This window comes from Pecten maximus, chromosome 17, assembly GCF_902652985.1.
Source record: "Pecten maximus chromosome 17, xPecMax1.1, whole genome shotgun sequence".
NCBI lineage: Eukaryota > Metazoa > Mollusca > Bivalvia > Pectinida > Pectinidae > Pecten > Pecten maximus.
In genome coordinates, this window is record NC_047031.1 from 13,607,683 (window position 1) to 13,623,138 (window position 15,456).

The window sequence follows — 15,456 nt, forward strand, 5'->3', positions numbered from 1 at the left end:
TACAAATCCAACAAATACTAGTCGAAAATGTGATTTCCCTATATAAAGTATAATAAAGTTTATCCTCTCCCCAGGGGCAAACGTGAGACCCCAGGGTCATGAAATTCACAATTTTGGTAAAGCACCTTAATCAATCTAAGAAGAGTATTTGATTCTACCATATCTGAAAGAGGAGAAGAAGATTTTTGAAGTTTTAATCAATTTGACTCTTTTTGGCCCCGCCCCTCAGGCCCCTAGGGGATGAGGACACTATAATTGACAATTTTAGTTGACCTTTAGCCATAGAAGCTCCCTGACACATTTCATTGAATTCGGTCCAGTGGTTTTAGAGAAGAAGTTGAAAATGTAAATTGTTTACGGACGGAAGACGGACGACGACGACAAAAGGCGATATGATATGAGACTTTGTTTCAGGTGACCTTAAGAAAGTTAACGGACGACGCACACCACATGACAGACGCCGGACGCTAAAAAAGCAAAGAAAACAAGGATGGATAGTATTGCAACAGCAATACAAAGTCCCCTGCCTGAACCAGGAGTGCAACTATTTATTTCCCATTTTTTAAATTACGTGTTATACTGATCACGTATACCAAGTTTCGTTAAAATCGGAGTAGTACTTTAGGATTGTCCGGACACGCCTCAACCAATAAGAAGTCGGTAGCCATTTTGAAAATTGGTTTTTCGAAAAACAAATGTAGGATGCACAACTACATGTTATACTTATCATAAATACCAAGTTTCGTTAAAATCGGAGTAGTACTTTAGGAGGAGTTGTCCGGACAAGCCTCGACCAATGAGAAGCCGGCAGCCATTTTGAAAAATGCAATTTTGAAAAAAAATGTTGGATGCACAACTACATGTTATACTGATCATGTATACCAAGTTTCATAATAATCGGAGTAGTACTTTAGAAGGAGTTGTCCGGACAACTATTGCGTGACAGACAGACAGACGGACAGACGGACGGAGGGTAAACCTATAGTCCCCCCGTTTTTCAAACGGCAGGGGACTAATAAAAACAAACAAACAAAGGACAACAAATAAAAAAGGGAAATTAACATTTGAATACTCGGCATGACTTCAGCAAATGCACAATGTTTTAAACAGTTGGATTGAAACTGAACATGTAATAGAATTATAACCAATTGATTTGTCTCCTACCCTCTCGTAATACAGCAAACCAGTGAAGTGAATAGATTGATAACAAATAGACTACTACATTACTCTATAGACCTTCAGTGCCGAAATAATAATGAACTAACGAATCATTATCTTAAAAGCTATCTGTATTATGGGAGAAAAAGCTACATGAAGAGTATGTGTTATCTGAAAAACATGTGGTTGCATCTGCATTTAATTTAAAAGGCGATACTATACGCAAGAAAATGTTTTTTCTTAAATGTATTTTATTTTATACCTTACGGTCAAAGAATACCCATTAAAACTTTCCTTTCTCATTAACATTGGTTGTAAATTCAAATGTTTACAGCAGTGTAAGGGTGAATGACAATAGGTTGAATTTAAAACTGAAACTAGCGGACTACAATATTTAAAGATATGTTCACCATGTCAGTTCTACAAGCATACATACATACATATCTGAAAACACTACGGAAGATATTGTACGGTTTTGTCCAGTAAAACGTCAAAACAGCATTTTCACTTAAAATAACATATTATGTCAAATTGCTATCTGTGACTAATCATAGGAAAAAATAACGGAAATGTAATTCTTCTTAAATTTTCTGCCAAGCCATCAACTTTCGTTTCCAAAATATATATATGAGAAAAAGGTTTAATACAGTCATTGTTGACACCCCAGAGGTGTGCATCCTTTATTGGGGAAACTTATCTTAAGTTCTGAAGTATATTCTTGCATTAATATTTAGATATCTGTCTTAAGAGATGTTAAACCGTAGTCCGTTCAGCTTATATACACGTGTACCTGAGCGCAGGGCCATCTGAATTCAGGGGCGGATTCAATGTATTTGGTGGATCATTTTTTCCTGCTTTACACATGTCAAGGACAATAGACCTTGCCTTACCCCCCATGAAATCTTGATATTTTCCACTTTGTTCATATATATAGATACCATGCTCTTCAGTTTCAGGTATAACCCATTCATGGGATACACTTCCTACGTTACTTGATCCTGAATTTTCATTTAAATGTTTGATGTCACCCTCCCATGACACCGTGCACAATCTACCTAGTGGAGTTATCGTGATCTTTGTTTTATCATTCTGCATACGAGGTCCATTAGTCGTCATACTTTTGAATAAAGGATATACACCGCTACATTTGTATTCGACGCAAGCTCCCCCGTTCTCCACGGCGACCTGACGAACTCCGAGGATTGTATCCTTTATTCCGCTATTCATGCCAGCCTTACTTTTAACTGAAAAAGAAAGTCCTGATGTTTGTCCAATTGCAAGAATTTTTATCATGCAGATTTTGAAGTCTTCCATTCGCTCGGCAAATTTGTATGGATACCATAACATTGGCCCGTGATCTTTGCCAGACAAAGACATCGAATGTGCATCAAGAGGGGCCTCATCAAAAAGTGTAAATTCTGAAAACGAAGTATGACGTTCATAGAAGCGAAAGTGGTTTTGTGTCGCCGGTGAGGACAGGGAATTACTCGAGTAATAAAACGGGCCGTCAGATGATAACAAGAACTTCGATTTGATGCTGATCGGGTCTGCAGTTGTCTGATAATCCAAGCGAGAAATAGCGGACGATGATAACCCACTTGAACTGGAATTGCCAGGGCTATATTTGATATCCCCTTTATAAGCTTGTATATAACCCCAAGAGTCCTTTCGGCAAAATGTATGGTGGGCGTATCTGCTGCTGCTCGCGATTTCTTTGACCGCTGTGACGTACTTGGACGTGCTGCCTGAATACCGTTCCCCCGGATACGTCATATGTATGATTCGCACAGTGTAACCGTTCACTGGGTTATTATTTGTATCTGTGACTACCATGTTGTAATAACATCTCCGAAACCCGGCATAACAGTCTAAGTTGATAGCCCTGTATGCGCTGATAGGGAGAGTTCCTACAATGTAGTTCGCTGCAGTTTGCCTCCTCCGCCGTTTTGATGTATCCACGGCCATAGATCCCACTTCTTCCCATCGACCAGTCACCTCGCTTAAACCCCATAGCTTCACATCTATAACATTTCCCGAATACGTGCTTTCAACAAGTGTAGAATCTAGATTTACAGTCACATTTCCAGCACCGTTCAGCTTGTTTCCTGATTCATCGTTGAATTCCATTACGATAACCCCAAAGGTTTGGAGGTTTTGTGTTTCACCTTCCGCATCAGTAAACTCAAATGATCCAGGCGCGACTGAAATACTGCTCAAGTTTCTAGGATCAAACATGTTGACACTTGCCTTCACTACACCATTGTACGGGTTACCATACGCGTCCACGAATGAGTTTGGTGGTATAATGACCTCTGCTACAGCCGGCATACCGCTATTGTTTCCCATCGAAATTGTATTTTCGACATTAGAAGAAATACTTACTGGAGTTGCAGCTTCCAGTAACGTTATTTTCTGGTACACAATACCTTCCATAGACTCGCCTAATGTTATCAGTTTTGTAGTTGTCAGTAGAGTGTTGAAGTAAAGTGTCTTCAAGAGTTATCGCAACGTGTAAAGTGCCAGCGGGTACAGTGAACGAAAACAAACCGGAAAATGTTGTCCTGGCAACAGACGAGCCATTGACGTAGACTGTACCAAGACGCAACGCGATACCACTGTTGAGGCCGTTGGCTTGTCCTTGTATCGTGATGTCACCAGATGAACATTGGCCACAGGAACATCCCGTTATAATGAGTACTTTCAGGGTATAGCCACTGCACTGGACGGTCCGTTCTTCCTCGGACGAAGGTAAGCAGCAGAACTTTTTACTAGGACCACATAAGCCGTCTTCATTAGAGTCACCCCGACATGTCTTTTTGGCGCATCCTCCAACTTCATACAGAGTTGTGCTGTCAGCCTGCACACAGTCAGATGGCAGACTTATCTTCCTTTCCTCGTACGCGTCCTCGCAAAACTCCGATTGTATTGCTGTAAGAGAAGGGCACTTTTAATTCATAGCAAACTTATTTCACGGAATAGCTTAAAGTTGGTATCACTGTTGATTGTGATATCTGTGATAACCATTTAAATATTTTCTACTTAAATGAAATATATTGAAGCATATCATTAATCATTCATTAATATTCTGATTATCTATTTTTATTACCCGTAAATTCTTCAAAACATCACATTTATCCACAATCCTTAAAGTGACAAGTAATAATACTGATATGATCAATGAACATTCATTGACACTACTGATTGGTCAATTGAACGACAGGGATTATGTATTATTATTGGGGATGAGGTGTAAGGCTGTATAGTAACACTTTTAAAAAAAACTAGTTAACTTATCAGTACTTGAATATGTTTGTATTCTAAATACTACTTAAAATGTCCATACAGGATTATTTCTTAGCATTGGTCCCCCACTGGACTGTTACCTACCTTTTACTGACAGTAGAGCAGGTGAAGAGTACACCGCCCCCACTGGACTGTTAGCTCGACATTTGTACTCGCCACTGTCGCTTGTAGTAACATCATTTAGTGTCAGGTTAAAGCCATCTGGGTACTTTGAATCGTCTATTAAAACACCATCCTTCATCCTTAGTAGTAAAAACGTAAACAGTTTAATCAAATGACGAATGACTGTCTCTGGTTACATCATCAGTGATTTTACATGTTTTATGGTAGAAGAATTCCGCCTTATCATAGAAGACAGATACAAGTGGAGGCTCACATAAATTGTAACCCCCATAATAAACTGATAAACTGAACCTGTCCACTTATTCCATTGTTACAAAATGCTGCGTTCGACTTCCAACTTCAATGACCAACAAAATCTACCATAAGGTATAGAATATCATATCGTGACGTTATGGTGTGAACATTTTGGATTAGTGCACTCATGCGAGTGTATGAAAACAGCAAATATATCTAACAGTGGTATTTTTCATGAACAGGAGGCCGAGAGAGCATGCATTCCTCACCTGGATATTTAAGCAAGCATGGTAAAATATTTTAAGTTATATTACAATATTTTCCCCTGTTTTGCTGCACATCTGTTTTGGTTCGTTCAACGTCCTATGAACAGCTAAGTTCATTCAATCACGGCCTCCCGTGCGTGCGATATGTATGCGTGTGTGGCGAATGGGTAAATGTGTATCGTGAGGCTGCGGTATGTTTGAGTCAAGTCTCCTTCAAGAAGGAATATAGTTTTTCCCAAAAAAATTGTCTACAATGCCCCCTTTCTCTAGCGCCAAGGGACCCATGCCCTCTGCCCAATACTGCTTTAGACTAATTTTCATCCAAATCCATGCAGTCATTCAGGACGAGTAGGGGTTTAAATGATTCACCACATCTCAGGTCCCAATAGGTTTTTACTTGAAGCGATTTAAAGGACTAACCTCTTTTTCCGCTATTGGTCGGTCCCAGCATCTGTGGCCCAAGGGGTGCCAGAGGCACCTTTGATGAGAAATTTTTTCCCCTTCCACCAAGGATGTTTCTGACCAAATTTGGTTCAAATGCATTCGGGATATTTTGACTAGCTGTAAGGCCCCGCCACTCAGGCCCAAAGGAGGTTAGTCATCATTTATTCAAATTCTGTTCCCCCCTCCATAAGGACTTTTCTGATGAAATTTAGTTCAAGTCCCTTTGGAACGTTTTGACAAACGACGGACGCCGCACCATCACATACGCTCCTCAGCCCTTCCGGACAGATGAACTAAAACACCATTTAAAGTGACAAGAGATTCCAGAGTGATATTTGTCGCCCGCTATTTGAATGAATTTTATTTAATCCGTATCACTGATCTTTCCTCTATTTTTCTCTTCCTTTCTTGATCATTTGAAAACAAGCTGGACCTGAGAACGCATTTCTGTTAATGTTGTCCTACATTATATAAGCACCTAAAACACGACACTTATTTTTCTTTGTCTATATTTCCCTGTTTTAATGTTGTACCTGCTCAAAAAGCATTTAAAATGAAAGTGCATATTTTCCTCTGTAAAGCGACGGCCCTTTTCGCTCAACCGATGACCACCAAAACTTTACTATGGTGCAAAGCGATAGTTTGATAAATTGGGGGTGAATGTAAACTATATCTTCCAAGGGGTTCGTGAAATATCATGTACTCCTACGTAATCAGTGACCTCTTATTTTTTGATTTCATGATTTCCCTTTTAGATGCTATTTTATTAATCATTTTTAATGATCTGACAGCATACCACTCGTAACTGGAGATGGCAGGATTTCCGTAAGCTTCACAGCAGAACGTGACATTTTCTCCCTGGACACGGACACGTGACCTTGGATCCATACTGATGGCTGGATACACTGCAAAATAAATTTAAAACGATTACATGGTACACTATTTTATACTCTGATTGGCAGTAAAATACCACCGACGTATAAAATCGTACAGTCAAACGAACGGTCCACTGTCCTAACGGTCATCTAACTACAAACCAAACAACGATTACCGATACATGATAGCCGTCTCAAAGATATTTACCTATGAGTGACATCTGGACCTTGACAGTGTTTCCTGTAACTGTAACAGTGACGTCAGCGTATCCACTCCTGGTAATGACGATTTCTACAGCGTCACATGTTGTTTCCAATATAAACCCACCAGTTTCATTGGTTGTCGCTAACCTCTTGTATGGAACACTCGCATGTGCGATTGAAGCCTCTTTTAAAGGGACGTTAGCATGGTTACGCACAAGGCCTTGTACAGTGTTTGATGTACACTCACAAGCCGTACAGTCGGCGTTTAGGGAACCAGTTGTACAGGTCTGGGAACAATCTAAAATGAAAGTAAAACGGAATGTTTATGAACAAAACGCTGGTTTTTGGAAAATATACTGAAGAAACGAATTCATAAACTAATGCAAACGCCATTATCAGATTTGATGATCGCTTAACTGCACAAACGACTTTACGTGTGTAAGAAATTACTTGGTTTGTATTGTTTAACGTCCTATCAACAGCTAAGGTCATTTAAGGACCGCTCGCCCCCCTCCCCCCGTGTGGTGAAATTGCGTGTTTTAGGAGTCTGTGCTATGGTCGTGTTTGTCTCTGTGTGATACCGCCTAACTGCCGCCGATTTTATAGTGCTGCCTCTCTGAAGCATATCGCCGAAGACATCCAGCAGGCAATAACAACCAGCCACCCAGTCACAATACCCTGACAGCAAATGAACTAGTCACCCATTCCCCAAATATTCTGAGTGTTAAGTAGGGGTAACAACTGTTATTTTTATAGACTCTGGTGTACCTCGGCTTTGTCACGTTAAACAAAAACAAAAGAAAACCTTGCATTAACTTGTTTTAACATTTCGTATCAAATCATCTAACCATATAAACACGTACCTGGGCAAATCCACGTGTTACAAGTCTCAGAGTGTGACGAGCTTCCTACACAATCAAGATCTGAAGATGATGTCTTTTGACAAACTCTTGTCCTCGATCGAGTACCACCGCCACACGTGACATCACATGCTTTCCAACCAGCCCATGTGGTCCATACTCCGTACACTGCAAAAAAAACATAGAGGAACGAATCTCTGCATGCTGCAATTGTATATCTATTACATGTTTTTTTTCTTGGATATGCTATTCACATGAATTTTCTGCAGTTAGTCCAAAAAAATTGTATGGACATATATCGTTACACAGTACCTGGACAAGTTGGCAAGGAACACGTTGTTGTCTGCACATATTCGCCCTGACAGATTGGATCACTATTTGTTGCTCGAAGACATGTCCTATATCTGGTGTGGTATCCGGTTCCACAAGTGGCTCCACAGGAGGTCCAGGCTCCCCAGTTATTCCAGATCCAATTAGCTATATTGATGAATGAAAATGTTCTATATAATGTAAAATATTCCAAAGCAAGGGGCTAGAAAGTGAGTTGTCTGAATAAGCAATAGCTAGACAGTAGGATGTCAGAGTTAGCGATAGATAGAAAGAGGGGTGTCTGAATTAGCGATAGCTAGAAAGAGGGGTGTCTGAATTAGCGATAGCTAGAAAGAGGGGTGTCTGAATTAGCGATAGCTAGAAAGTAGGGTGTCTGAGTTAGCGATAGCTAGAAAGTTGGGTGTCTAAATTAGCGATAACTAGAAAGTGGTGTGTCTAAATTAGCGATAGCTAGAAAGTAGGATGTCTGAAATAGCGATAGCTATAAAGTGGGGAGTCTGAATTAGCAACAGTTAGAAAGTAGGGTGTCTGATTTAGCGACAGTTAGAAGGTGGGGTGTCTGATTTAGCGATAGCTAGAAAGTGGGGTGTCTGAATTAGCGATAACTAGAAAGTGGGGTGTCTGATTTAGCGATAGCTAGAAAGTGGGGTGTGTGTCTGAATTAGCGATAGCTAGAAGGTGGGGTGTCTGAATTAGCAACAGTTAGAAGGTGAGGTGTCTGAATTAGCGATAACTAGAAAGTAAGGTGTCTGAATTAAGATAACTAGAAAGATATATGTCCGAATTCACGATTACAAGAAAGTGTGATGTTTGAATTAGCAACAGTTAGAAAGTTGAATTTTAATTCACGATAACTAGAAAGTAGGATGTCTGAATTAGCGATAGCTGGGAAGTGGGATCACAGATTTGTCGATAACGATGAAAGATGTTAAATACTTATACCAGTTATAATGCTAAAGAAAGATGATGAATACTCATTCCGGTTATATTTGCTATAATAACAGCAAGGAAAATGTGAAATGTTAAAACATAGATGTCAGTTAAGAGTAAACAAGAGTCACATCAAACACCAACTCGTAAGTTTTGTACTTACATTTTGTAGTTTGTGTAGTTGTCACCAATCTGGACGTGACGTCAGCTGTTGGTTCTACTAAACAGGAAAAAATACAACACGTCAACACAGACAGTGATAAATTACAAAGTACGTTTGATTATTCCGGTTTAAATGTTCGAACTGCAGCGGATCTGTCAACATATCAGTTTTTTTCCGGAGACAATTATATATTCTGGAGAAAGTCTTCAGACAATAATATAGGTAGACATTCTGAGACTTGAATCAACTTGTTTAGCGATACATTCCCGAATCGAATTCAACAGAAATGTGTTTTTCTTACCACTTGTTTGTCTACTTGTCTGTGATCTTGCCGTAGGGTCAGCTGTAGTTTCTACTCGACCATCGTTTGTAGTCGGAAAACTGGTAAGATCATCGCCTGCCAATACGTATTAATGTATACCGTGATAAAATTGTATGCTAATATAACGATAGGAAAATCCTTGAAATCACTCATGTTGACAACACTAGAGAAAGTCATCTAAGCAAAAATAAAAAAGTTTCATGTACAGGAGGAGACTTTAACACAAAGCCTTCAACACAGGGGTCAACGCTCAAATAGAGGCAATATGTGAGAGAGTGTCAAGACAAGCTTTGGCTGAATTAAACTGCTAGAAAAAAAGAGAACATTTAATATCACAAAGAGTTGCCTTTTGTAATGGGGACAGCGATTCTTAAGCCTTAACTGCAGGTTATGTAAATATCTTACATGATGAAATAATACCCAATTGATATAACAAAAGAAGCAATGTCCACATTGCGTTTTCCCGAAGGTCTCCTGTTTATCATAATAATCATTCATATTTTAACACTTCCATTATACATACTTGCCATAACATGTTTTCCCTAACTACATCGATGTATATATAATTATTCGTAAGTTTCTATTTGATAAAAGGCGATATTTTATTATGGTTTAACTAAAAAGAAATTCATTAGTAGCCCTGTTATTTCTGCACTCCATCCTTACATTAACTTGTTTTAACATTTCGTAATAAATTATCTAACCATATAAAACACGTACCTGGGCAACTCCATGTGCTACAAGTCTGAGACTCTGACGAGCTTCCTATACAATCAAGATCTGAAGATGATGCCTGTTGACAAACTCTTGTTCTTGATCGAGTACCACCGCCACACGTGACATCACAAGCTGTCCAACCCGCCCATGTTGTCCATACTCCGTACACTGCAAATAAAACGATGGTGATCTATTTTAAAGTAGTTAAATCTTTTAGATATTTTCGTTGGTGATGTTTTCTTTTACGGCTTTTTTTTCAATATACTGCATATTTTTATGCAATCTGAAAAAGTACATTTGTTCAATAATAACATATAAGAACTTTTCTAACTGTATATTATGTAAACTGTTGTTAACTTCTGCTTTGGATTTTCACGCAGTGGCTCATAATATCAGGAAACCTAGAGGTACGAAACTCTGCATTCTGCAATTGTATATCTATAACCTTGGTTTTTTTAAGGTTTTTTTTTTTTATTTTTTTTTGAGATGGGAGGAGGATATAACTTGTACATTAAATTTTATCATAACTGTATTTTGTATCAGAATTATCAATATTATGTATCAACTAAAATTGGATAACTATGTTTTTTATGCATTTTACATAAAGAAAAACAATTGGAGATGAAAAAGTGAGACATATTCATTCAATTTCAGCTTTGCAACAGTAGTATATATAATTAAGAAAAAATTTTACATGGTATGGTTGATAATAGAGGTGATAGAGGATTACTGAAAATAGAAAATAGCTGTTCTTGAGTTTAGCTGGTTGTGAATTCTACTATGTTTGGATCATGGTGTGCTAGAATACGTTGGATTCATACATATGTAATCATGTTAGGACACATACTCCCACCCCCATATCTATAAAGTTTGTATAGTGTCAATGTGCTTACAATAAATGGATGAGGATCAACACGTGACACACCACAGCTTTTGTCCGAATTCAAGCATTACATGTTGTGTCAAACATTTTTATGTGAAATAGACTGTGATACATGTATACATTTATACAGTTTTAGAGATATGTGTAGATGTACATGTTCCAGTAAGTTTTTTAAGGCAGTAAAGACTTAGAACATTGTTGAATAAATCAAAGATAGACAGACACTTGTGTTGGCAGATATAATACTGGTTAGTTAATAATTATCATTTTATGCCACATAATGATTAATACTCTAAGGATGCAAACAAGACACAAAAAATAAGTTATTACAAGTTTTCGAAGTTATTATTAGTAAGGAGAGGGCACTGAAGCAGGGTTATAACGTGTATTTTCCTGGTACAGAGTAACCCGAGTTTCTTCTGACCTCAACACCAAACATGTTTTTCCTAACTACATCGATGTATATATAATTATTCGTAAGTTTCTATTTAATAAAAGGCGATATTTTATTATGGTTTAACTAAAAAGAAATTCATCAGTAGCCCTGCTATTTCTGCACTCCATCCTTACATTAACTTGTTTTAACATTTCGTATTAAATCATCTAACCATATAAAACACGTACCTGGGCAACTCCGTGTGTTACAAGTCTGAGACTCTGACGAGCTTCCTATACAATCAAGATCTGAAGATGATGCCTTTTGACAAACTCTTGTCCTTGATCGAGTACCACCGCCACACGTGACATCACAAGCTCTCCAACCCGCCCATGTTGTCCATACTCCGTACACTGCAAATAAAACGATGGTGATCTATTTTGAAGTAGTTAAATCTGTCTTTTAGATCTTTTCGTTGGTGATGTTTTCTTTTACGGCTTTTTTATCCATCATTTAATTGCCATAAGGTCTTTTTTTCTGTGATGATGGGACGTTAAATATACTGCATATTTTTATGTTATCTGAAAAAGTACATTTGTTCAATAATATCATAGAACTTTTCTAACTATATATTATGTAAACTGTTGTTAACTTCTTCTTTGGATTTCCACGCAGTGGCTCATAATATCAGGAAACCTAGAGGTACGAAACTCTGCATGCTGCAATTGTATATCTATAACTTTGTTTGTTTGTTTTTGTTTTTGTTTTGTTTTTTTTGGTTTTTTTGTTGTTTCATTTTTGGAGTTGGGAGGGGGATATAACATGTACATTAAATTTCATCATTACCGTATTTTGTATCAGAATTATCAATAATATGTATCAACTAAAATTGGATAACTATGTTTTTTATGCATTTTACATAAAGAAAGACAATTGGAGATGAAAAAGTGAGACATATTCATTCAATTTCAGCTTTGCAACAGTAGTATATATAATTAAGAAAAAATGTCACATGATATGGTTGATAATAGAGGTGATAGAGGATTACTGAAAATAGAAAATAGCTGTTCTTGAGTTTAGCTGGTTGTGAATTCTACAATGTTTGGATCATGATGTGCTAACATACGTTGGATTCATACATATGTAATCATGTTAGGACACATATTCCCACCCCCATATCTATAAAGTTTGTATAGTGTCAATGTGCTTACAATAAATGGATGAGGATCAACACGTGACACACCACAGCTTTTGTCCGAATTCAAGCATTACATGTTGTGTCAAACATTTTTATGTGAAATAGACTGTGATACATGTATACATTTATACAGTTTTAGAGATATGTGTAGATGTACATGTTCCAGTAAGTTTTTTAAGGCAGTAAAGACTGAGAACATTGTTGAATAAATCAAAGATAGACAGACACTTGTGTTGGCAGATATAATGTTGGTTAGTTAATAATTATCATTTTATGCCTCATTATGATTAATACTCTAAGGATGCAAACAAGACACAAAAAATAAGTTATTACAAGTTTTCGAAGTTATTATTAGTAAGGAGGGGGCACTGAAGCAGGGTTATAACGTGTATTTTCCTGGTAGAGAGTAACCCGAGTTTCTTCTGACCTCAACACCAAACATAAGACACTTTGATAGAAAGGTGTCCTTTTTGATACATATAATCATCTTACCATCAAATTAATATATGACCGAAGGTCTCCTGTTTATCATAATAATCATTCATATTTTAACAGTTCCATTATACATACTTTTTTTTTGTAATTGTTTTATTTTCCCAATTTTCATAGATATGTAATATACACAAAACATAGACAGCACTAAACATAGCTTTCATTCTTCATACACACTCATTCATTCATATCTATCACCTTGTTTCAACATGCCTTCAAACAAATTCAAATCATCAACACTTATCGCCATCCTCAAATAATCATGATCATCATCAAAATAATTCTCATCATCATCATCGTCATCCTCATCATCACAATCATCCTCATCATCACAATCATCATCATCATCATCATCATCACAATCAACATCATCATCAACATCACAATCATCATCATCATTAACATAGTCACAATCATCATCATCATCATCATCATCATCATCATTTATATATCTACACAGGAGGGTATACATGTTTATGTAGATGACAGCCTCACACAAACACACCCTCACACACACGCACTTACACACACAAAACACACACACACAAAGGGGAGAGAGTTGTGCCATTTTAACTTTTTTATACAATAATAAAAACACACAGGAAATATATGGAGTTATTCAGTGTCATGAAGATTAATTGACTTAAGAAGGAGAATAATATTGGAATTAGCAAATAAATATGATAACATAAATGTTTCTATAACATTGTCAAGGATTGGGTGTAATATCTAATAGTTTATTCCATTTTTTCCAGTTGTCATTAAATTGTACTAGGTTTTCATTTCCTTTACTTGTGCATGCATATTTCTGAATTCTGTAGTTGTCTTTGATTATAGATTTTAGAACAGGTACTGATAGTGCTTGTTGTAAACATCTTGCTGAGTAAATATACTGTTTCATCAGAAGTAAAATAAAATTATCAGTTTTATAATATACATTTTTGTTGTTTCTCATACCAAAAATGAAAGTTTCTTTATTGAAAGTAAATGGTATAAATAAAGAATCTAACAAAAAATCAAACTCCTCAAAAAAAATCTGTACTTCCTTACACTCCCATAATAAATGTACTATTGTTTCTGGTTCTGTTTTGCAAAAGAAACATTGTGGATGTTCAGATAATCCAATTTTGAATAAATTTGAATTAGTAGTTAATATATGCTGGTTTATTCTATATTGAAGCCAGTGTAATTTTGAACTTTTAGTGACAATAAAAGGAGTCAGATAAATAATTTTCCAAGTTTGCTCATCAAGTTGAAATATGTCATACCATTTTCTTTTCCCAGTCGGAACACAGTTATTTAAAGAAAGTATATTATACAAATCTTTTGAGCCTTTCGTATTTTTATAGAAAATTTCAAGGTTAGTTGGTATTATCGGATAAGATTTTTCACAGAATTTATTATACCATGGAATATAAGAAAGTTGGTATTGATGTCATATTTTTCTTTAAATTCTTGAAATGTATAAAAAGTAAGGGGAACTGGACATTTAATCAGGTCGTTAATTAAAATTGCGCCTTTACTGTACCAGTTCCTGTAAAATACCTTTTGTCTATTTACTTTCCGTTTCACTAACTTTATGTCAAAATTCATTTTAACAACTCTGTGTAAATCTACATGAAAATCAATACCTAATATTGTAAACTGTCTCCTCCCCCAATGTAAATTCCATTCAGGACAAAATTCCTCATCACTATATTTATATCACCGATCCAAATTACATCAGTCTTACTTTTATTTATTTTCAATCCTGAAATATTAGCATATTTTTTTAACTCATTAAGCGTCTCTCAAAGAGTCTCTAGATCCATCAAGTATTACTGAAGTGTCGTCTGCGTATTGGGACAATAATATTGGAGTGTCATCTATATTAATTCCTTTGATATTTTCATTATTCCTGATTCTAATGGCAAGTATTTCGGCACACAAGATAAACAGGTATGGGGACATTGGGTCCCCTTGTCGACATCCACGATTAATATCAAAAAATCCTGGACGTATCATTTTTCATATTCTTTAGAGTGACAGAAGCTTCATTATAGGTAATATTGCCTTCCAAAAAGTTGGATTCTCTAGCATTCAATTTTGGTATACTTTCATCATCAAGATACTCATTTAAATTAATAGTTTGTATATTATCATCTTCTGTATACAAGTTCTCTTTATTGCTTTACTTCCTTTAAGATATCCCCCTGATTCCTAATTATTTCCCCATCTTCTTTTTCTATGACTGGTATGATTTTTGAGATAAAATTCCTATTTTCAAGATTAAAAACATATTTTGATGCTTTCTCCCCTTCTTCAATCCATTTAACTTTAGATCTCAAAATACACCCCTTTCAGCTTCTGTTTTCTCAGTGTTTCTAAATCTTCACGCAATGGTTCTAATTCTTCTAAATTAATGTCTTCATTCTCCTCTAATTTCTTAATCTTTCCCTGTAATTCCTGTTCTTGACTATTTTTTTGTTTCTTCTTATATGAAGCATATGAAATGGTCTTCCCCCTAATTTCAAATAAAAGAGTTTCTAAAAAAAGTTGGTCGTTAATTGTAAATTGAACTTCTTCATTGGGGATATTA

General features: G+C 36.5%; 1 protein-coding gene across 1 annotated transcript in view; it reads right to left on the bottom strand.

Moving 5' to 3' along the window:
* Positions 1 to 1,044: 1,044 nt before the first annotated feature.
* LOC117315494 (cartilage intermediate layer protein 2-like) overlaps positions 1,045 to 15,456 on the bottom strand; it is a 58,326-nt gene continuing 43,914 nt past the window's right edge. Inside the window, 11 exon segments of the mRNA XM_033869705.1 lie at positions 1,045 to 3,528; positions 3,530 to 4,086; positions 4,546 to 4,703; positions 6,325 to 6,433; positions 6,612 to 6,905; positions 7,471 to 7,635; positions 7,780 to 7,944; positions 8,891 to 8,947; positions 9,192 to 9,287; positions 9,933 to 10,097; positions 11,437 to 11,601. Coding sequence (XP_033725596.1) covers positions 1,933 to 3,528; positions 3,530 to 4,086; positions 4,546 to 4,703; positions 6,325 to 6,433; positions 6,612 to 6,905; positions 7,471 to 7,635; positions 7,780 to 7,944; positions 8,891 to 8,947; positions 9,192 to 9,287; positions 9,933 to 10,097; positions 11,437 to 11,601 — 3,527 coding nt within the window. The 3' untranslated portion in view covers positions 1,045 to 1,932.